General features: G+C 41.3%; 1 protein-coding gene across 3 annotated transcripts; it reads right to left on the reverse strand.

Moving 5' to 3' along the window:
- Positions 1-1,637: 1,637 nt before the first annotated feature.
- On the reverse strand, positions 1,638-23,697 carry OXNAD1 (oxidoreductase NAD binding domain containing 1). Of its 3 annotated transcripts, none has more exons than XM_035128941.3 (8): positions 23,520-23,697; positions 17,455-17,600; positions 15,971-16,034; positions 13,742-13,848; positions 7,073-7,214; positions 3,624-3,866; positions 2,647-2,755; positions 1,638-2,070 (listed from the first exon to the last, which is right to left on the reverse strand). In XM_035128941.3, the coding sequence occupies exons 2-8, from the start codon at positions 17,574-17,576 to the stop codon at positions 1,916-1,918; spliced, it is 942 nt and encodes a 313-aa protein (XP_034984832.1). In that variant the 5' UTR covers positions 17,577-17,600; positions 23,520-23,697; the 3' UTR covers positions 1,638-1,915. The 3 variants fall into 3 exon arrangements, with proteins under 3 accessions (XP_034984832.1, XP_088510314.1, XP_034984833.1); XM_088654188.1 differs by lacking the exon at positions 23,520-23,697 and adding an exon at positions 21,551-21,658; XM_035128942.3 differs by lacking the exon at positions 1,638-2,070 and adding an exon at positions 2,098-2,493.
- Between the last annotated feature and the right edge of the window lie 65 nt (positions 23,698-23,762).

Consider the following 23,762-nt stretch of genomic DNA (forward strand, 5'->3'; position numbering starts at 1 on the left):
ACATAGCAGATGGACTTTTAAAAATATTAAAACTGACATTATAAACAAATTTAAGTTTAGTGGTCTGCGCTCACAGAATCTCTAACATTTTCAAACTAAATGGGATAAATAATCAGTTTCCAGGACTTAACGAGAACTAACAGTAGCTACACCAAGAAAGACCACTAACATTCTATAACCAAATGTATAAAAAATAAGACCCCTCCAACAAATTAGACCAAAGGTCCATCAAATCCAGTTCACCCCACTGGCCAAGCAAAAGCCTCTGTAAAGTCCAGAGGCAGGTATATAATGGTATACAATGAAATATGACTCTCCAAATCTGGAGGTTATTATGACTAATAACCATGGATAGATGGCTAGTCGCTATGGAACCTTGTGACAGGGAGTTCCATAATAAGCCTCCAGACATTCAATCTAAATATATGGAGGTAGTGAGCCTACCTCCTTTGTCAAATGACCAGGGCTGCTCTTTTAGTGTAACACACGAGTAAGGTAGGCCACTTCAAACTCATGCTGATAACGTGTTGGCTGGGGAGTCCCTGGCACAGTGTCCGTGAAGGGGCAACTGAATGCCCGATGGGCTACAGGAGTCTGTCAAAGCAGCAAAAGCCAACAGAGTTTGCAACTCTGTTAAAAAGTCCTCTTTCCACCAAAGCTGAACAGACAGAAGTTCCCTTCCATTTCATGGAAAGGGAGTATGCTGACATATAGCATTCTACACAGAGGAAACAGAAAACACATCAAGGTAATTAGGCTTATGCTTAAGCATTAGAACACCAAATCATGGTATCAGTTTAACACCTTTGGTAGCCTCAAGGCATTTTACATAATTAGTCCCTAATTGCCATGGATATGAAGTGACACAGCAGCCTTTAAATTAGCTGCTTTCCTCTTGGTTTATATAGTGTCATAAGGATACAATAGTCTTAGGTAGCTTAGCATGCAGACCTGTTTACCCAAGTCACTTAGTTCTGAACACCTTAGCTGGAAGCAAATCCCACATAAATCAATGGATTTTCCTTCTAAGTAATCGGTTTTCTTATGCTCTTCTCTATTATGATGGTACACTCCTGAAGACTTCACAAGAATAGCCATTTCATGAGCAGAGAATCCAGGATCTGAGTACGCTCAATTCCATGAGTTGTACTTTGCACACTGTTGGCACACAGAAATGCACAGCAGCTACCCCCTGCACTGCTACCCCCTGCACTGCTTGTAATAAACTCACATGAGTTAAGGCCATGGCTTTAAGAGGTCACCGAAGAAGTAGCATGCAATAACTGGAATGTGTAGCCAAAGTTTTGCTTATTTCAATGCTGCTGAGAAGACAAGCCATTTTTAAAGCAGTGGGCTTCTCTCTTCAGCAATCAAGAGAGGAAACAAACAGCAGAACTTCAGTGTTTGTAGTTTAAAAAAATGTTATTGAAACTTTTCAGCATATGATACAATTAAAAAAAACTAAGTAAACATTAAAAAAAGAAAACAACAAAAGAAAAAGCCCTCCATCAAAGGTAGATCTTACCCCTGTGTGCAGTTCTCTCTCGATATGCCTGAGTCTCCCCTTGGCCTTCAGCCCACGTCTGTCCCATCTTGCCCCAAACATTATAGTTATAATAAAAAGTTCAGAAAATGTGTAAGGAAATATATTATTTACTTTTAGAGGTTACAGTTCTCTCACACACACACCAGTTTGTCATGATACAAAAATAAACACAGTACATTTTATAAAGGTTTATAATAAGTTAACATAATTTCATAGATAAAGATCTCATTGGGGCAAAGGGGAAAGGACACTTTGTGCAAACTCTCAGCATTCATCAGGGTGTATATATTATAGTGTGTGTGTGTGTGTGCGCGCGCGCATGCATTTCATTTTCTTTCTTTTTAATTTCTGCTGAAGAACTGCTGTGTGCTACCACCACTTTTCAAAGAAAATTTTATCTTGAGTCACACCAAGGTTTGCTAGCACTTTGGAGATTGATTCAATCATTGCAGGTGGACCACAGATATACCACAAAGTATCCGTGGAGATATGTTTTTCTAGATCATCTGCAGATATTCTTCCTTCTAATACAGAACACAAGAAACACAGGAAATTATGAAGCTATTTAATAACTCAAAAGAAACCACTATTATTCAACAGCTAGGTCTGTTTCAGCTACGTGGGGCAGTTTACAACAAATTTACTGCAGTCCTTACTAGATTTATTGTTTAAGACAAAGGTCTGTTCTCCTTAACAGTAAACCCCAGGAAGAGGTCAAAATTTTCTAGCTATGGCATAAGGTGAAACAAGGTGAAACACGATCAAGTTAGTTACTACCAAGAAAAATATAAAGTTGTAGGGAAATAATGGTAAATGAGAATTAGGAGACACAAGATCACTGAATGTAGTAGAGAAGCTGTCCAACTTTGTGTACAAAATTCTCACTTAGGTTGTAATCCCATATAAGCTTGCTTGGGAGAAAGCCCATTGACAAAAATGGGAATTACCTTTGAAGAAATAAAACAGGGATTATAGAGACTCTTTATTAAGTCTCGGACCAGAATTATGTACATGAAAAGGCAACCAGAGAATCAAATTGAGTTATGTCCCCTTAATGCTAACTCACAATGCAGTGAATTTTTTTAATGTACAGTACATACCCTTGATGTAAGGCTGGAGATTTTCACAGATTGGTGAACTCTGCTCAGTAACATGGAAACTGCATGTGATTCTTCCAGGAAATGTGTTCGTCAAACCAAGGATATGTTTCTGGAATGCGAATGATATTTGCTCAAGCCACAGCCCGATAAATCAAAGCAGATGCTTTCTATGCCATAGTCCCAACCCCACAGATTTGAAGACGAGTGTAAGAACACAGCACTCTGTTCAAGCAAAGGGTAATGGAACTTTCTCATCTCCTACTGCCCAAGAGAGCTGGGGAATACTTCCTACAATGTCATCCAAACATATAAAAAAGCTTTTGGGAGATGGCCACTTTTTTTCTGCCCCACTCTCGTGAATGTTTCTCCTCCCTTAGCGCAGTTGCAGATGCAGAGGGAGGAAACACGTACATGTGACCTGGCAGCAGGGATGAAAAAGGAAAATGGAAACCTTGGCAGGAGAACATGGCTTCTCATGCCCAGTGGGAAAGAAATGCCCCTCCCAGACTCTGTTCAACTTCTCCACAGGCCACTGCCTCTGGAGCAAAGGTCTGATGGGCAGCTAGAGGAGGAGCAGCAGCAGCTCGTGTCCAGAGCGGCCTCCCCTGGCTGGCCTTCATACTCCAGTGGCTGTGTTGACTGAGGAGTGGCAGACTATGACCGCTTCTGCCAAGGGAGGAATAGGCAGCAGAGACTGAGACCAGCTACCTTAGCAAAGGATGCCCCTCTCTGCTCATCTCTACCCAATCAGTCTCAGAGCTAACCCAAGCAAACTCTGGGGTAAAGCAAATGATGGATATATATATTTGTGTGTTATGCATGTTCCTCTCTTTCCTCCCTGTCCATTTCCCTTGCGTGCTTTTTTTTTTTTTTTTTTGAGCTCGCGGCTATCTTGTTTTAATTGATTGCAAGCTGCTCTGGAGCCTTTTGGCTGAACAGCAGGGTACAAATGCTCATCATCATCTAATGCAACCTACCCTAAAGAGCAACTCATGAGTGTTTTTTGCACAATAGAACAGATTTGCCGTTCCCATTTTGTAGCCAGATCCTTTGTTCTCTCGAGTTCTTTGAAGGTCTGCGACATGGAGCAGTATAGAAAACAAGGGGTTAATTCCAACTCCGCCGGCTACCAGCACGAGGTTTGCAGGGGCGTCAGCAGGTTGAGGATCAAAGAAGAAGTTGCCTCCCACTCGCAAGGCCACCTCTGAGCCAAGTGTACACTAAGGGAGAAAAGAAAATGAGAGAAAGAGAGAGAGATTTAAGGGCTTGAAAGTAAATCAGACAGGGCAGTGTCCGAAAAGTCATTCCTACATGCCTCGCGGTTGAAGAAAAAGTTAGGTTTCTCTAATACACAAATTCTCCAAAGTTAAGAATGTCATTTGGCAGATTGCTCCAAGTGATAACGATATATGGTTACATTCTTCCGCCGATTCCACGATACTGGCTTAAAACAAAGGAGCGTGATGTTCAGAGATCTTGGGACCGCAAGTAAGGGATTCGAAAGTCCCAGGAGTTGAGCAGCTGAATTTTTAGATGAATGCTCCCAAGAGGAATGTTAGAGAGTGGGAAGAAATTATTCTGCAGTGGTAATGGGTTTTTAAAAGGAAATGCTGTCCGTGTTCTCCAAAAAAACGTAACAAGCAAGCCTGCATTCATTTCAGTGTTTAGCTTACAATCATAACAATCAATCTTTGCAGCTGTTATGGCGACATGGTAGCCAAAAAGGGTTACCAATCACAGCCACACGGGAGTGGATCTGGGATAAAAAAGTGCACACACCCTTTCCAGGGAAAATCAAATTATGCAGAAAAAAAAATCTGGACTGACGCAGCTCAGGTCAACATGGGTCACGTCATTAAGTAAGCACTATGTGGAATGACCTCATTGGGGTGAAACAGATGAACTACATGAAGGTTTTTCTAAAAGATATGGCCAAATATTTGTTGAACATATTGTTTAAAAAGTTGACATTTTCTAACTACTGAAAGTGGGAGAAGTCAAAAGAAAATTAAATTTTGTCATGTTGGACTCGAGCACTGAAATAGTTGGTTGGGAATCAATAGGCATAGCACAAGTGGAAGCAGAAATTGGGGAGCTGTCCCTTGCACCAGCAAATAAATTTTCACCGCTTCTGCAACCCACACCATTATGCAAAGTCCCCTGCCATTTTCAGGGATTCTGGAAACTGCATTGGGAGGGGGGGAGCCCTGTTGTATGACTGGAACTCTGCACACGGGTTAAGATGCCAAGGTTCCCCACCCAATAAAACATCAGAAGTGGAAACACTCCCAGAGAATCAGCGAGGCTAAACATGTTCTACTTGCACACAGAAAGGGGAATAAAACTGAACAGTACTGTGCCCTTCTGCATCTTGCATTAAAAAAGTACTTTGAAATTTATAGTTATATATTTATCTGCATACACAATAAAAATTGCTCAGATTAAGACAAGAGCCCATTAGACATGCAAACTACCTGAATAATAATAATAATAATAATAATAATAATAATAATAATAATAATAATATCCTTCCAGTAGCACTTTAGAGACCAACTAAGTTTGTCATTGGTATGAGCTTTTGTGTACATGCACACTTATTCAGATACTCTCTTTGATTCAGGCCTTGTCTATAATTCAATGATTTCTAAACCAGTCCAGCCACTCTTTTTATAACTATTTTCAAATGCACAGTATACACCCCTTTAAAAAATTAAAATATCTCAAAGTTAACAATAAAAAGTATAATAAAATGATGGATAGATAGATATAGATGATAGATAGATGCCTTACTGCTACCTAGAGAGTCAAAACCACTTACTGTATTGTTTAGATCTCACAATCCACTACATAGGTAATTTAAGAAAAGCGTACCACATAATCATATGCAATGGAAATATCTAAGGTTAGTTGCACTGGCTCTATAATCATGCCACATTTTTGTTAAAAGGCATAGGCTTGCAATCTCTTCAGATGACAGTGCTCATTTTAGGGATACAGATGCCCAGTTTAAAAGCTACAAATTGATACAACATAGATTTTTTAATAATAAAAAACATTGAATAATAATCAGCAATTCTAGATCACCATTAATCCCAGTGTCTTGACATGCTCTCCCCAGAACTAGCTAATGCCTTTAACTGCTTTCAGTGCTTTGCCACTATGAATTTAATTTAAAAAATTAAAGTAGAGAAAGGAAGGAAGGAAGGAAAACTCCTAAGAGATGCCTCAGAGGCAGATAATTATGAAGTTAGGTTCTGAGAGGTCCCTAATGAGCAACAGGGAAATCAATAGGAAATCTCCACAAGGATTTGTATTAGCATGTGTGGTCCAGTAACACTGGCTCTATACTTCCCCAGTACATCTTTCAAAGTGAGTTATTTTATTGAAATTCCAATGGCGCATGAAACTAACCTATTTAAGAACAGTAGGAGCACTTTTTATGGTCACATGGATTAGGGCCCACTCGGGGATGCTTTTTGCTCAAGTGATCAGACGGCATTGATTTTACACTGAAATGTTAGTCAACAAATACAATCGTCAGCGAGAGAGAAGCATATTTCTCTTGATTCCAACAGCACAAAAGTAATCCCCCGAATAAAAAATGGTATTCTCTTGAAGCATGCTTTTATGAAAGATGGCTTGCTTGCCCTGATTAGCAGCTTAGAGATGTTTCAAGTATGATATACTCAACAAACATAACCACAGTAAGTGTAGCTCCAGACCACCACAGCAGACCTTTGTATTTGCTCTGTTAAAGGGACTCGTGTTAGACAGGAGTCCACACGTCTTGACACCAGTCACTTTTCTTTACTTTCTGGTATTTCCAGCAGATACAAGCTTATATACAGATACACGCTTATATACAGGTCAGAATCCTACAGCTGCCCTTTCTCCTGGCCAATGTCCCAACATTCTTCCTTATTTTCAGAACTGCACTTTTATTATTTGCAAATCTGGGTCACACCTATGTGCCTTGGTCACCTGCCAATTTGCTTTAACACAAGCTAAAGGTGGCTATTTTACAAACCAGTCTCAAGGCTCCCCACTCCCAGCATACTGGACCAGATGCACAAAGGAAGGAGAACGGTGTGTGGAATTGCATAAACTTAGTTTTCAAAAGTGGGCTGCGTTAAAAAGGTAAAGCTTTCAATTCAAAGAAAAGGAAATGCTTTTGCAGAGAAACTACACCTATCGGTTGAAGGACGAGAAACCTTTGTAGAAGAACTTAAAGCTCCCACTGCAGCATGTGACAAGGAGGTACAAAACTGAAATGAAATTTGACTTGAATGCTAGTCTGGACAGACTATTAAACGATTGTCATTCACCTGATCTCAAGGGGAGTTAGAACAGTTGAAACAGTGGAATAATTTTTAAAATACCACTAAAAAATGAGGACAACTAACAGCACTAACTAGCTTATAAATACCTGAGTGTGAATCCAATGAGCTGGAGGGTGTGTAGTTCGCTTTACTGCTAGTTCCAAAACTCCCTCTTGTTGCAGCAGACCAGGACTTGAACATATTGAGAATCCGCCAACTACAGCAACTCCAGGTATAAAGAAGTCTACCCTATGAGAAAAAACAGATTCAAGAAAGAAAAGTCCTCTACTCAGTGTCTTCTAAAGCAAATTTCTTTTTTATCCTCCATTTAAAACTAAAGTTCCAATTTGTTATCTCTTCAACTTTGTAAAGTAGTTTTATTTATTAAGACAAGTGTTGAATGTATCTTACACATTATTTGTTTTCTGGTTCCAATTCTTACAAAATGTCACATCATAATAATGACCAGAAGGGAGGGCCACTGGAGCTGACAGTTTCATCAGGGGAGGGAGGAAGCAAATGGTAGTTGGTCCCAGCCGAGCCAACCGAATGGACCTTGCGGTGTTACCTGCCCCTCAGGTGCAGCCAGATAGAATGCTTCTGTAGTGATGTATAATTGAAAGGAACTTATTGATGTAGCACAGATGGTATTAACATCCCATCTTTTAGCCTTCTTGAGATCTCCCAAGGAGACGGGTGTGTACAGACCCAAGTGTGGTATGCATTTTACTCTGTAAAGTCAAGTCCACACTACTACATTCATTCAGCTACAGAAGTCTGCTTCCACATCATAATCAACCATTTTGGACGAGTTAAGTTTTAAAGGCAAATTTTTCACTATGTTGCCAAAATCAACACTACTCAATTATTTTTCTAAACCAGCAACTAGGAGTAGCGAGGAGCTTTGAATTTATTTATTTTTACATACAGGAGTTCACAGGATATGAAGTCTAGTTACCTTGAGGTTAAAAAAAAAGATACCCTTTATAAATGATACTTTCCAAGCTGCATTATAGCACCCTCTAGTGGCAAAATAATTCACCTGCTAAATGTTAACACTATACAGTATGATTGAACAGTTTAATTTAGGACAAATTGGGCAGGGTATTTAACCTGTGACTGTATTTAGTGCCCTACTTGCTTGGGTTTTGTTCAAAAGCTAGTACTTCATTAAAACCAACAACTCCCATCCCCTTCGTAAGGACAAATACTCTTCCCAATTATCACTGGAATGCCTCAAAGCTGCTCTTGTGCAAATTTGCCCATTGGCACTTTACCAATTCCATAAAGGCAGGAGCTAGAGAGCGTATTTTCGCTAGCTAATTCACAATCTCATTTTAAGAAATTTCCTCTGTGAGAGTGTGTATATGTGCATACTTTGGGCAACTATTATATAAAATAATATTTTAAAAAACCATCTGAGGCCCTATTCGTGGAAGGTTGTACTTATGTGTGAGAGAAGAAGAGGAGTTTGGATTTGATATCTTGCTTTATCACTATCTGAAAGAGTCTCAAAGTGGCTAACATTCTCCTTTCCCTTCCTCCCCCACAACAAACACTCTGTGAGGTGAGTGGAGCTGAGAGACTTCAAATAAGTGTGACTAGCCCAAGGTCACCCAGCAGCTGCACGAGGAGGAGCGGAGACACAAACCCGGTTCACCAGATTACGAGTCTACCACTCTTAACCACTACACCACACTGGCTCTGGTGCAAACCATGCCATTGTTTCACCACTGTGGTTCTGTACAATAGAACCGGTCTTAAATCTTTTATAGATCATTTTGGTGGCTTTTGTTACTTTACAATGCTGAGGTATGTTCATAGGGGTTTAAACATGCAGTTATTTTCTTTGTAACTCAACAATTGTAACTTCAAAATGTGTATTGCATCTTTAGTTATACCAGCAAACAAAAACATTGCATTCTTTCGTTGCTTTAGTTTGTTGGTGTACTGATGCCCTTTACTGCATTTTCTTTCATCTCAGTTGGTTATTCATTTTTACTGGTACTAATTGTTACAAGGTCCCTTTAAATAGCCAAATTGGACCATTAAAGCAGCCTTGGGAGAACGAGAGCCTATTTAAAATATGACAATGACCAAACTAAGGTTGCTGAAAAGCACCTGCCCACCTAGATGCTCCAGAATCTTGCTTCAAGAGGCTCTTAACCTGTGCATCAAACCCTATGTTTGCCTACGACAGTGATAAACAGAGGAAGCAAGACCCATTTAGTCTTATTAAGATACTGCAGTTTAAGTTACCTGCGAAACAGTTTCAAGCTTAAGCGAATTCCCTAACAGTTAACCTGCTAGACTGTATCACGGAAGCGCTTCACTAATTACAGATACCAGCAAGAGCTTGTAACATATTCCACACAGAAAGCTATAGATATTGTATATAATTGCATGCACATAAATGATATTTATATGCATTTATTCATAATTAAACCTAACAAGTGCTATATAAAACAGCCTATCAACCCAAGATGAACAGAAACCTGATTAGGAGGGGAGGAAAGTGGTTCTTCATAATATATGCTGGAACGCCTCCCAAGGACCATTAAAAATCGCTTTTCTTTCAAATGTTTCTCCCCCACGTGCATTTCATGATTGGTATCTGCTTTCCCTGCTCTACACACAGCCTGTTGCACAGTTTTTAAAACAGAATCTATGTGCAGAAACTCATTTCTGTGTCAACTTTGCGTCCAGGGCAAATAGTTGCACAATTTTTCATGAAAGTGAATCACAAGGTTCCCCTTAACTTGAATGAAGTTGGGCTCCTCCAACATTTATTTACATGAAGCTGTGTATCACCCAAGCAGAGAGGTTAATGCTGGGATTTTGTAAAATCTTTCAGGGCACCCGAGGACCTCTACATTTTAAAGCTGGCAAATTGGCAAGGACAATGGCTACTTTGTGTGATCCGATCCTGCTCATATTTGCTTGGATACTTAAGGCTGCAGCCCTGTGCACGCTTCTGGGAGTAAACATCACTGACAACCATGGGACTTATACATGCAATGATTGCATGGTGAGAAAATCAGTATGAATGGAATTTCTCCCCGGTGCCTGCAGGAAACATGCAAGCAAGACCCAAGCACAAGACCCTCATTTGGTTTCCGGCGACTGGTATTCAGAGGCATTATTGCCTCTGACCCTGAAGGCTAAGTGGAACCATTGATAGCCTGATCCTCCGAGAATTTCTTTTAAAGCTCTACAAGTTGGTGGGCCATCACTTCCTCCTGTGGGAGTGAGTTCCAATGTTTAACTATGCACCGTGTGAAGAAGTGCTTTCTTTTTACCTGTCCTGAATCTTCCAATATTCAGCTTCGTTGGATGTTCATGAGTTCCAGTGTTATGAGAGCAAAACCCATCTCTATCCACTTTCTCCATGCCACCCACACACAATAACATGAGGGGACGCGGGTGGCGCTGTGGTCTAAACCACCGAGTCTCTTGGGCTTGCCGATCAGAAGGTCGGCTGTTTGAATCCCCGCAACGGGGTGAGCTCCCGTTGCTCTGTCCCAGCTTCTGCCAACCTAGCAATTCGAAAGCATGCCCTGTGCAAGTAAATAAATAGGTACTCCTGTGGTGGGAAGGTAAGTGGCATACCCTCACAGTCCTCCATGCACCATATGCAGTTTAGTCATGCTGGCCACATGGCCCAGAAAGCTGTCTGTGGACAAACGCCAGGTTCCTTGGCCTGAAAGTGAGATGAGCGCCGCAACCCCATAGTCGCCTTTGACTGGACTTAACCATCCAAGGGTCCTTTACCTTTTACTTAATCATATGAATATTTTATCATGACAACACTTGCTTACCTTTTCTCTAAACTCAAAAGGCCCAGGCGCTGCAACCTTTCCTTGCTCCATCCGCTTGATCATTTTGGCTTATCTATTCTGAACCTTTTCCAAGTCTACAATTTCCATTTTGAGGAGAGGCAACCAGAAATGCACACAGTATTCCAAAGGCGGTTGCACCATAGATTTCTATAATGGCAACTTGAGTGTGGATCAAGCTGCTGTCTTAATTTGCACCCACCTACCCACCATACCACAAGATATCCCATCTTTCGGTTTTTCTTTGTGGATTATAAAATCCATGCATGAAAGACTTGAAGAACAAAACCCCACTGGGCAAAATAATTCCTGCATTGCAGGGGGTTGGACAAATGACTCACGTGGTCCCTTCCAACTCTGCAGTTCTATGATTCTATGAAACACCAACACTCATATTGCTTCTTTAATCTTTAGAGCAGCCCTGTGCTTAATCATTCACCTGCTTGCCATAGGTGACAAGGAACTGCATGCAAGTGAGCAAGTGGGCTAGCAGAAGAGGGATGGAGTGCTTTGTGCCTCCTCTACACCCAGTATGGAAACCAAGTGGGCTACCAGTGAAGGGAAGCTCTTCTTCCAGAGAAATGCAGCAAGCTTCATCTGTTAGCCTCCCAGGCAAACTAATAAACATTTTTCTGGGCCCATAAACTTTGCAGGCTTATTTACAAAGCTACTTAAGAAGGAAACAGTTGTTAAGTCAAACAGCAGTAGAGTTTTATAATAAGTAGGCTGGGAAGTTTAAAGCAAAAGAAGAATAGTATCTTTCACTATATATCTCCCTAGACTACTATTCAAGAGAGACTGAAGCATGCAACAGTCTAAGAGATACGGCTATGCAGATTCTGGCAAGCTGCAGCTGTGGTGGCAGACATATCTTCGAAGTAGGCATATCTTGAACAAAATATTAGCTCCTTGGAAGCGGCTATGTGACTTTTATATTATGCAAAGGAGTTGTGCATGTTTGCATTACGAAGAGAAACCCTGCCACTTCATTACAAAAGTAGGCCGATTAACCTTTTCTCTCGTGGCCTAGTTCTTAGTATCTCTCATTAGAACACAATCACACTTACGGGCTGCACTGGCAGAAAGTTAGCATGCCAAACAGAATTAGAATACTTTAAAAGGAAGATAATGAAAAGAGTAATTATAATTACAGAATCCAGTTTTCAGTATGATAATTACCAAAACATTTTTGAAGGGTAAATGTTTTTCCAAGAACCAGCAAGCACAAATTTAGTATGCATCTGTGCACATGTGCAAAGGCTGCTGCAAATTGCTCCACAAACATGAATTATTGCAATCAACATCTTGTTTTCTTGTTCTAAATGTAAAAGGCTGCAAAATTAACATTGAACTAGTTGCTCATGCTATTAGCATCCTAACAGATAAAGTTCGATTCCTATGAAACTTGTTCGCCAGATGGAGCAACAAAAATAAAGTAAAATGGGGCGGGGGGGGGGGGGGAGAAGGAACTCCTCAACCTGACAAGCGCAGAATCCAATTCAGCCTACAAAGTGTCAAATGAATTGTCTAGAGAAAAAAACTCACAGATCCTGAAAACATTGCACAATACACCACAAACATCTAATTCTAATGTGCACTGGGCAATAAGGAGACCAAAATTGTGAATTGGATCCGAGGAAATGTGAGCAGAAGGAAAATAATCATTAGTCCTTTTCTAACAAGATTTTTCAAAACAGCTTGCACAAAACTACAGTAAGAGTCCAGGATGGTTCGTATGCTTCCACTTGAACACGAAGTTTTGGAAGTTCTTATAAATGTGGACTAATGTATTTGGATTCAGTTTCACTTCTCTTGCACAATGCTCTAGTGCGCAAAGTGTGTAAAACCCTGTGCAGAAGTATATGTTTAGATCCAACTCTGTAGCCAGGATCCAAAGTATTGGTCAGACCACCCCTGGAATACTGTGTCCAACTCTGGGCACCACAATTTTAAAAGGATGTTGACAAGCTGGAATGTGTGCAGAAAAGGGTAACTAAGGTGATCAAGGGTCTGGAAACTAAGCCTTATGAGGAACGGTTGAGGGAGCCGGGTATGTTTAGTCTAGGAAAGAGGAGACTAAATAGAGTTATGATAGCCACCTTCAAATAGCTTAAGGGCTGTCACATGGAAGAAGGAACATGCTTGTTTTCTCTTGTTCTGGAGGGTAGGACACAAACCAATGGATTCAAGTTACAAGAAAGTAGATTCCGACTAAACATTTGGAAAATCTTTCTGACAGTAAGAGCTGTTTGGCAGTAGGACAATCTCCCTCAGAAGGTTGTGGGCTCTCCTTCCTTGGAGGTTTCTAAGCAGAGGTTGGATGGCCATGTGTCATGGATGCTTTAGCTGAGATCCCTGCATTGTGGGGGGATAGACTAGATGACCCTTGGGTGCCTTCCAACTCTATGATTCTATGAGACATGCACAGGGCATTCCCTGTGAAACTGCTGACTTTCTCATTTTTTGAACAGTGGCTTCCCACATGCTGTAATGCAACCTGCTTTTGAAAGTCTTCAAAAGAGGTTTTTCCTGCAACACGTGGTGATATTAACTAAAATCATTTGCAACACGCACAGAAAGCACTCTGTCGCCCAGGAGATTTATATGTGAAGTGTGCTTTTGGAATTCTTAAGATACAGCTCTCTCGGGGGAAAATGTAGCACAAAGCAACAAATTGGGGTGATGCAAAAAGAGTTATAATTGAGGTTTATTCTATTTGATGAGCAGGGCCATGTTTTCCATACAGATAAAATTTGGACAAATTCCCAAACCACTTTTACCAGCTGTTTCATAGAAAACTGAGAAGAGGAAAAACCCATGTCTCTGTGAATACCACAGAAGCTGACTGCTTGGATTAATTTGCAAAAATGTCTCGAAAAATTAGGCTTGCCCTCAAAAGTTTCCCCTCTTGTTTAATAAATCCAGAAGAAGGAACTTTACCATTGTCCTGCTTTAAAAGTAAATTCTTTATCTGTGACTGCCAGGCGAAGCCGTTTAACTGTTTCAGATTCGCTGGTGATTCCACACACTTTTGCTTTGGAAATGATCTAAAATACAAAAATCACTGTTACCAATACACCACCACTACTGTTTCAAAAAAGAATCCCAATATTTTCAATAGTGAGAATATCCCACATGCCGAAACCTCCTTCCAGTCATCTATTACCAATATTGAAATGAGGCAACTAGGAGTCTCAATCCACCCCCCCCCCCGGTTCTACAATGACTCAGACATCTACAGAACAACCCTCAGCATGTTTATGCAGAAGTAAGTCTATGTACAGTGGTCTTATTACCCAGGAAGCGTTTAGGATTGTATCCTTGCAGTTCTTTTATTCCCAAGGATTAGGAATTTCATTCTGATGCCTTTCTCTGGCTAACTCTCATAACCCGGGGGGGGGGTCCTGTATCAATTTTAAGATCTCAGCATCACTGTGCTCTTCTATGGATAGGAAACCAAGTTTGTTGATGGTCAAATCGGTAATAATAGTGGGAATTTAGTTTAACTTTATTTATAATAATAACAATTTTTTTATTTATGCCCCACCTATCTGGCTGAGGATCCCCAGCCACTCTGGGCGGCTCCCAACAAAATATTAAAAACACAATAAAACATCAAACATTAAAAACTTCCCTAAACAGGGCTGCCTTCAGATGTCTCCCAAATGTCAGCTAGTTGTTTATTTCCTTGACATCTGATGGGAGGGTGTTCCACAGGGCGGGTGCCACTACTGAGAAGACCCTCTGCCTTCCTCCAATAAGTTCTGGGCAGTTCCCCTCTCTCCCATTTTAACTTCATAGCAACACAATGAAGTACAGTAGCTTAGGCTGAGAAATGCTCAGCTATTTTTCATGTAACATCAAACCATCAGGCTTTGCTCCATTGTTGCTCCTGATTGTGTCACTTAAACAAACCAGAGTCTAGTAATGTCTGAGCCTAGGCTCTTGCACCAACCACAAGCCCTGACAAGCCTAGGTTTGCTTGACTCCACTTTGTTTCTTCCCCCATGTGACACAGTCAGGAGAAGTGGTAAAGCAAAACACTTGTGTTCATTAAACCATAACTATGGTTTAAATTTGTGTGCAAACTGGTCCAGTGACTGATCCAAGGTCAGCCAGGAAGCTTCATTGCTGAATGGGGCTTTAAACCCAAGTCTTAGTCGAACACTAACCACTACACCACGGGGCTCTCCAAAGGCCCCAGTCTAGATCACTCCTTAACTCTGCTGCGTTTTCCTGACTTTTACAGCCTGCACACTCTAAACTACTATTTGGAATTATTGTGTTCACTACAGATATTTTAATATTCTGAAAAGCCAGGTTCTTCAGATGACTCGTGCAGGTCCAAAAGTACAGAGATTTAAAAAACAAAACAAAACAAAAAACCAACAATACCATAATCTCATCAAATTTCAGCTAAGACTCTGTCATTTCCCATCCAGCAGGATTGGCGTCTAACAAATGAAATGTAACCAAGCTACATTTTAATTTAAAACACATGGCAGGAAATGAATTTCTCCCTAAAAAAATATTTGAACATGTCTACTGTCCAGTAAAACAACAGGACATTTGCCAGTTAAAAGCTAACACACTTTTTTTTAATATAACTTTAACAGACAATGTCAAACAACAGCAACGAAAGAACAGTCACGCTAGTTAAATCATTTACGGCTTTCATGCTAGCCCCAGTGAAGCCCCAGGGTAGGAAATGACTAGCCTTACCCTGTTCACATTAACCTGTGACCTAATCTGCGGACAAAAATATTATAGCCATGACTAGATCCTGCATGCAAAGTTGCTATGGGAAACAGGTTTAAGCTAGAGCTAAGAAGCAGAATAGGACTGTCCCTTATTTCCCTTCATACTCCTCCAGCATAGTCATGAGGAGTCTGGGAGTTTTTGCTTCCGTTTTCCCTTAACCGACTATGCTCCTCCAGCATAGTCATGAGGAGTCTGGGAGTTTTTGCTTCCGTTTTCCCTTAACCGCAGCTTGTCGCTTTGTCTGATGTGACAAACTGTGTTAATGTTGACTACTGCTTGTTAGAAATAAGCCATCTTGAAACCGTGTAATCACAAAAAGATGATAAACAAAATGGAATCGCAGAGAGAAGGGCCAAGTCTCCATCAAACCTATCCAAGTTCCTTGCCACATGGCTGTATGATACCAACCTCCTGCCGAAAGTCATGTGCTGTTCTCTCCAGATGATCTGGCTTTCTTTTTGACTTCATGTTGCTTCGAATAAAAGACAAATTAAGACCCATCATTACCCAATTTTACTCTATAGCTTAAATAAAAAAGCTCATTGAAGACCTGTTTAAAGTTAAGATTCAGTTGTCGCTAGTCACTAAGAGCAAAATTCTAAGGCCAAGAACAGACCGAGCTGCCAGAAGAGACAAAGTCCGTCAAATCCAGCACTATTTCCAACAGTAACCATCATTATGCCTTTGGAAGTCAACAAATATATAGGCAATGGGCATTTTGTGCCTAGGGTCCAACATTCAGAGGTATAGAACTTCTGAATATTGAGCTTCCATTTAGTTATCACGGTTCATAGACTTATCATCCATAAGATTTTCTAATCTTCAACATCTGTATGAAGATGATGGGAGACTTTATCCAGGGATTTGGAGCAAGGTGCCATCAGTATGCTGACAACACCCAGCCGTACAGTTTAACTTCATTCAATCAGAATCAGGTTATGAAAATACTTAATGAGTACCCGGAAACAATAATGGGATGACTGAGGGCGGACTCCTGACAAGACAGAGGAGGTACTGCTGGTGGGCCGCTCCTGAATCTAGGAGGTGGTTGGACAAACTGTTATGGGGTTGCCTGAAGCAAGAGTGCATACTCTGAGATCCATCTTTGAAGTTCCAAATACACTTTTTTGAGTTGCAGGTGATTCAGCAGCCACGACCATTCCTGGACCTTGTTATGGTGATCCATGCCCTGATAACCTCGAGCCTGGATTACAGCAATGTGCTCTACACATGGCTGCCTTTGAAAATGGCTTGGAAACGGCAACTGGTGTCGAAGGCTGCCAATCGATTACTGAGCAGCATGCCATTTCAGAGTCATCGGAACACCTGTTCTCCACAATCTGCACTCCCTGCCTGTTCACCTTTAAACCCATTTTGTTGCCATGAGCTTTTAAAGCCCTAAATGACCCAAATATTCATCCCCTGCCATGTGCCAGCCCAGCCACCGAGATCTCTGGAGGAAAACCCTCCTGGGGTGCCACTGCCAGCTGAGCCCCGAGGGGTGACGACTCAGTTGAGGGCCTTCTTGGCTGCAGCATCCTCTGTGAAACGTACCAAGCCATAAGTCATAATATTTACTCCGGTTTCACTGGGTGTTAAAAATGTATCCCTTCAAGCTTTCTTGAGGTTGTCACCAATTAGGTTCTGGAAAAACTGGCTTGTAGAAGACTCCATGGGATTGTTTCCCATATGCTGCTGTTTTAAGGGTGAATATGTTTTTATGGTTTTATTTTGCTCTGCTATGTAAATGACAGTGTGATTTGCAAACCCCTCAGGGCTTTTTGAAATTAAAAGTGACATATAAATTTAAAGAAATGTAGTAAATGTATTATGGGGATATTTCCATTTCTCTCCACATGTATTTTAGTATTTAGAGGACACAAGTATCTTACCCATTTACTGTGCAATAACATAGCGCCGCATGTTTCAGATGTAAGACAGAAGAACAAATGGGAAGAACTCCAGCAGTACTTCTTAGCAATGCAGGAATAGCAAAAACAGCAGCACAGACCATAGTGTTCTCTAGTCTTATAAGCACCTGCAATTTAAAAAAAATGGCACAGTTAACCATTGTAGTTTTCTTTAACAGTTTTTTTAAACGCTTGATTTTTCAGTTTCTAAAAATACTTGTTCAAGTAGCAAGTATTGACAATAGTGTCAAACAGCAGACCTGTACAACTCTAAGGAGAGAAAAAATAACATATTTTCCATATATTTAAAAAAGGAGTTACCTTGATCACAAAAAGTATGCTGCTGGCTTGGTGATCTAAATGAAATGAGTTCATTCCTGGACAAGTGCTGACATCACAGAAACTTTCCATGAAACAGGCACTCACATCATAAACACATCTCTTAGACTACAGCTGCTTCAGTCAAAGACCTAGCCAGGGGACAAGATTCTTCTCATCACTATGTGTGTGTCTCCAAGTTAACAAAAGCCTCTAGGGAGTGTGTTGATGTACAACAAGCCAGTCTGTGTACGCGCAATGGAGCACAAGAACTGGGAGGGGAAAGGCCAAGGAGTGATACCACTGAATATTCTTGAACACAGAGGCAAACCCAATTAAATGCTGGCAACCACTGCTTCGTGTCACCCTTGCTGAGGAGGTGGAGGCTCCTGAATGGCGACTATCCTTTTATTTAAATATTTTTAAAAAACATTAAGTCGAACATCTTAGGCTAACATAACTTCAATGCAACCCCATCTCTCCATCTCTGTGCCACAACCCCCAGAGGGCTGTGAAATTGGGGAGGGGGGCCCAAATGCATCACCTGGTCTCCAGGTTCCCACAACTGGTATAAAGAGTTGTTTAGCAAGCATCATGTTGCTCTGATATGGGTTCTCGGCACAAAGAAGATTTCACACATGAAAATACATATGTAGTGCATGTGCTTTCATCATAAAACACTGAGCGATGCACGCTAAATCCAGTGTGTTTTCAGAGTCACCCCCAGAGCAGATGGGGCTAATTCAATAGAAAAGCACACAAGAACTACCACATGGAGATGAATCAAGCCCAGTAGTCCACCTCTTACTAAAACAAAATCCGACTCCTTGAGGATTCATAGCACAGGTATTAATGGAGAACTCAATTTTTCATTTTCATTTTTAAAGATTATACGTCATTATTACTATTACTGTTACTATCCTATTTCAACCCCACCCATCTGGCCACTCTGGGTGGCCTCCAGTAAAATGATAAAATGTCAAACATTAAAAACTTCCCTAAAAAGGGCTGCCTTCTGATGTCTTCTAAAAGTTCTGTACAGTAGTTCTTTATCTCCTTGACATTTGATGGGAGGGCATTCCACAGGGAGGGTGCTACCGCAAAGAAGGCCCTCTGCCTGGTTCCTGGTAACTTTACTTTCCGCAAGTGAGGGAACTGCCAGAAAACCCTTGGAAGTGGACCTGTGTCCAGACTGAATGACAGGGGTGGAGACATTCCTTCAGATATACTGAGCCAAGGCCATTTAGGGATTTTAAGGTCAGTATCAACACTTTGAATTGTGCTTAGAAATGTACTGGGATCCAGCCAGTGAAGATCCTTTCAAGATTTGTTTAAAGGTCATTATGGTTTCTACCTTGCAAAATTATCTGAGGAAGAGCATTCATGAGAAATGCTCATTTATGGTGTTTTTGGTGCAGCCTTCCTCAAAACGAGCCCTCAGATGTTAAGGACTCAATCCTCTTCACTTTTCGAAAAGTTCCACTAAGTTCAATAGCACTTAGTGCAAAGCCAACATGCTTAAGATCACAACATTTGTATAGTGTTCCAACTCACAGCTTTATAACACAGACACAACTACTGCATTTAATATTCCACTCTTTTTGTAGTCTATTTTCAAGTGTGTTACGTGCACAGCAATCGTTTGTATAGGCCTTTACAGCTGCAACATGCTGTGCAACACTTTTTGTGTCAACTAGTGACATCTGCTGGTGGCTAACCTCTCTTACTTTAAGAAGCAATAACCACCCAAAATCCCAAATGTTTCTTTCCATGACATTAAGGAGGCAGTTTAGAACAACCAGCCACTTCAAGAACCAAGACGAGGTTTCTCTTCTGTATGATTTAGATCCATTCCTGTGAACTTTCATATACACATGTATTAGAGTCATTATGTCATTGGGAATAGCTTAGTGGTTGACTCCTTGTCTCCTTAAGTCATCAAATCTCCAGAGCTCTCTTATAATGTAAACACATTTGGCTAATAAAACAAACAAACCTGTCCGGTTCTCCCCCACATTTTCCTCTATCTCTTTCATGAATGCTGGCAGCTTTCACAACACTTTGTTACAGATATATTCAAACACAGGTGGGGATGCATGTATACATTTATCACCACTTCTGGGCACATGTGGTTGCTAAATTGCTAAATTAAGTAAGCAAGGACAAAAGATACTGGCTCTGCAAGTTAGCTAAAATAATTACAATCTTGCTATGCATTTACAAGAATGATGGGTAGATCATATAAAACAGTGTTTATTTTCTAAGATAAACGCTGAACAGAATCCTATTCTTCTTCCTGGATTTTAAGATACAGTATGTGAAACTAGTTTCAACTAATAGGTAACTCAAGTTGCAGTTCCATATACATTTTCTCGAGAGGATTGCTCAGTTGGTTAGAGTATGGTGCTGATAACACCAAAGTTGCAGGTTCAATCCCCAAGGAACAACTGCATATTCCTGCATTGCAGGAGGTTGTACTAGATAATTACCAGGGTTCCTTTCAACTCTATGATTCTACAATTCTAAATTCCATTGAGCTCAATAAGACTTACTCCTATGTAGATACATGTATAGGACTGCACTGTCAAAGAATAATCCAACATCTGTGCTCAGGCTCAATACTGATGTAATGCTGTTAATCTCAAAATCATGACTGCAACAATGGAGCTGATTGGGACCCATATATTTCTTGCCTCACCACCCTCCTTTCATCTCATGTATAAATCTTCCTTTCCTTGGTGCAACATTACAACTATACCAACTGTGGTCTGAGCATGGTTATCTTGAACAGTGATGCATCACGGAGTCTGAAAAAGGAAGGGGGGGGCAAACCCATGCAAAAGAAGGGATAAGATACTAATGATTCCAATACATGCTAAAAATTTCCTAACCATAGATAGCATATTGTGAGCACTATATCTGTCCTGGGAATCAGAGAAAGCAAATGAACAATGTACTATGGACACATACATAGAAAAATATTTGTTTCACTTGTGGGAATGTAGTGTACATACTGCTCAACGCTAAGTATCTTTACTCAGAATAGACCCCCACTAATTTCAATGGGGCTTACTCATAAAGATATTTGTACAGGATTGCAGGCTGAAAGTAACACATCTCAATGACAGTGTTGCAGACAGCCATCTTTTGTATTATTTTCAGTTCTGCAAAGCCCTACTTGTTTGCATCAAAATATGACAGATGCAAGAAGAGAGTTTGCCAAATGAAGTCACTTGAGATGCCTATTTTAAATAATGGGAAAGAAATATATTGGAAAATAAACCTGCCAGATGTCAAGGTAAGATATGATCAGAGCCTAAACATTTTTCCAGAGACAGTCAGAACCTTTCTGGTACAGATGCATTTGAGAACTACAACTGACTAGGTGAGCCGTGTTTATTTTTTAAAAATAATAATGTTCTGATTCTATGTTGTGTGTGCTCAGTTAGTTTATTTTTCAGGCTACATTCCACAAAGCTATTTTGCACCCCAATCCTATGTACGTCTACTCAGAAGTATATCCCTGAGTTTATACACACGAAAGAGAGAGAGAGAGAGAGAGAATGAGTGCAGCCACAACACCAAACTTTGAACTGCACAGATGCACCTTATTTCAGATACCACAACACTCATGTATCTCTTATGTCTGGACTAATTTTATCACCTGAAATGGCTCATTAACAACTATGACTGACAAGACACTGAAAATGATCTGCTATCAGGCTGAAATGTAGGCAAGAGCTGCTTAAACTTAACCAACCTGCAGTTCCAATTTTCAGTTTACAGCCCACTGGAGGACAAATCACTCTTACTAAGAGATAAAAAAGAGGCTCTTCATCCAATACTGGCTCATCCCTCAAAGTTTTCCTGAAGGCGAACACAATAAAAGCTATTCACAATGCCATACTTTACAAACACAAAGTGCTTTTTGAACAGGGAGTGGGGTATATGGAAAACCCAGCAATAACCACAAAGAATGCCAATAAATACCAGCTTCGGCAGGAGTAGCCAGAAGGGGGGCACCAATTGCCTTCAGGATCTGATTGGCTACTGTGGCAAGAAGAATGATGGAGTAGATGGGAGAGCCAGTATGGAGTGCTTAGAACCAGGTTCAAATCCCCACTCAGCCATCCCCTTCATAAACTATCTTTCTGCCTAGCCAACCTCACAGGGTTGTTGTGAGGATAAATTGGGGATGGAGGAAAAGGGGTAAAAAACTATGTAAACAAACAAACAGACGGATGGATGGACCTACAGATTGACACAGCAAGGTTCTTCTTGTGTCAGTGTGGGGGAGCAGGGGGGGGGAGGAAAGCTTTGTCTGAAAAAGCCAGTGGCAGTGTAGTGGTTAGTGTTTGTCTGGGACCTGGGAGAGACCAGGGTTCTAATTCTAATTAATTTATTACTTATACTCAGTGCTTTTTTTCAGAGGGTACTCAAGGTTACGGCAGCTCTCTTTGTTGTTGTTAAAAAGTGTGGCACTTACTGTAACTTCATGGTGAGTACCGGTGCACCTACAGTCTTATCTTGGAAGCTGAACGGAATCCGTTCCATAAGTCCGTTCAACTTCCAAAACATTTGGAAACCAATGTGCGGCTTCTGATTGGCTGCAGGAAACTCCTGCAGCCAATAGGAAGCCACTGAAGCCCTGTCGGACGTTTGGATTCCAAAAATAGTTTGCAAACCAGAACAGTCATTTCCGGGTTTGCAGAGTTCAGGAGCCAAAACGTTTTAGAACGTTCACAAACTATGGTACGAGTTACAGGTAGGTAGTTGTGTTGGTCTGAGTCGAAACAAAATTAAAAAATTCCTTCAGTAGCACCTTAAAGACCAACTAAGTTTTTATTTTGGTATGAGCTTTCATGTGCATGCAGACTTCTTCAGATACACTGAAACAGAGTATGGTACGAGTATGACTGTATTTTCCTGGGGGGGGGGGGAGCACTGCTTATACTCCACCCATCCAACTGAGTTGCCGCAATCCTTCTGGGCAGCTTCCAACATAATATAAAAACACAGCGAGACAACAAACTTTTTAAAAAAGCTTCCCGATACAGGGCTGCCTTCAGATGTCTTCCATTGCCCCTCCAGACAAACAGATAATTTATTATTATTACTGTCTTATTATTTATACCCACGCCCATGTGACTGGGTTTCCCCAGCCATTCTGGGCGGCTTCCAGAACATATGAAAACATAATAAAACAACAAACATTAAAAACTTCCCAATACAAGGCTGCCTTCAGATGTCTTCTAAAAGTCTGTTTGTCTCCTTGACATCTGATAGGAGGGTGTTCCACAGGGCAGGCGCCACTACCGAGAAGGCCCTCTGCCTGTTTCCCTGTTCCTGCAGTAAGAGAAACTGCCAGAAGGTCCTCGGAGCTGGACCTCAGTGCCTGGGCTAGACGATGGGGGTGGAGACACTCCTTCAGGTTTACACTCTGACTCGGCTACCAAGCTTCCTGGGTGACCTTGGGCCAATAATTCACTCCCTCGCTCTATCCTACCTCACGGGGTTGTTGTAGGGGCTGGTTATGGGGCGGGGAGACTCATGTACGCCACCTCGAGCTCCTCGGATTAAAAAAAATGGTGCCATATAAATGCGATAAAATAAATAAACACATCCAAAGTAAGCCCAGTAAAAGTTCCCCTGAAGGGGCTTCGCTCCGGCGTGACAGGGCGCGGGTCGCCACAACCTCATTACTCCTGCGGGTCCTTTTTCAGACTCACCCGCGAAGGGAGGCTCCGCCCGCAGACTCCTCGGGACGCTCCGCCGGGCCTAGCGAAGGCCTCAGCCTAATAGGCCCAGTCACGAGCAACCGGCCCCCGCACCGCCACTTCCTCTCCGGCACAACAAGCGGAGCAACGGCATCTTGCTTCCAAAGTCCGCCGCAATGATTTCGGCACTTCCGGCCCAGTATCGGAACTCGCTTTCCCGCTCTTTAAGAAAGCGTAGAAGGGCTTCACCATAGA

The sequence above is a fragment of the Zootoca vivipara genome, chromosome 11, assembly GCF_965207765.1.
Source record: "Zootoca vivipara chromosome 11, rZooViv2.hap1.1, whole genome shotgun sequence".
NCBI lineage: Eukaryota > Metazoa > Chordata > Lepidosauria > Squamata > Lacertidae > Zootoca > Zootoca vivipara.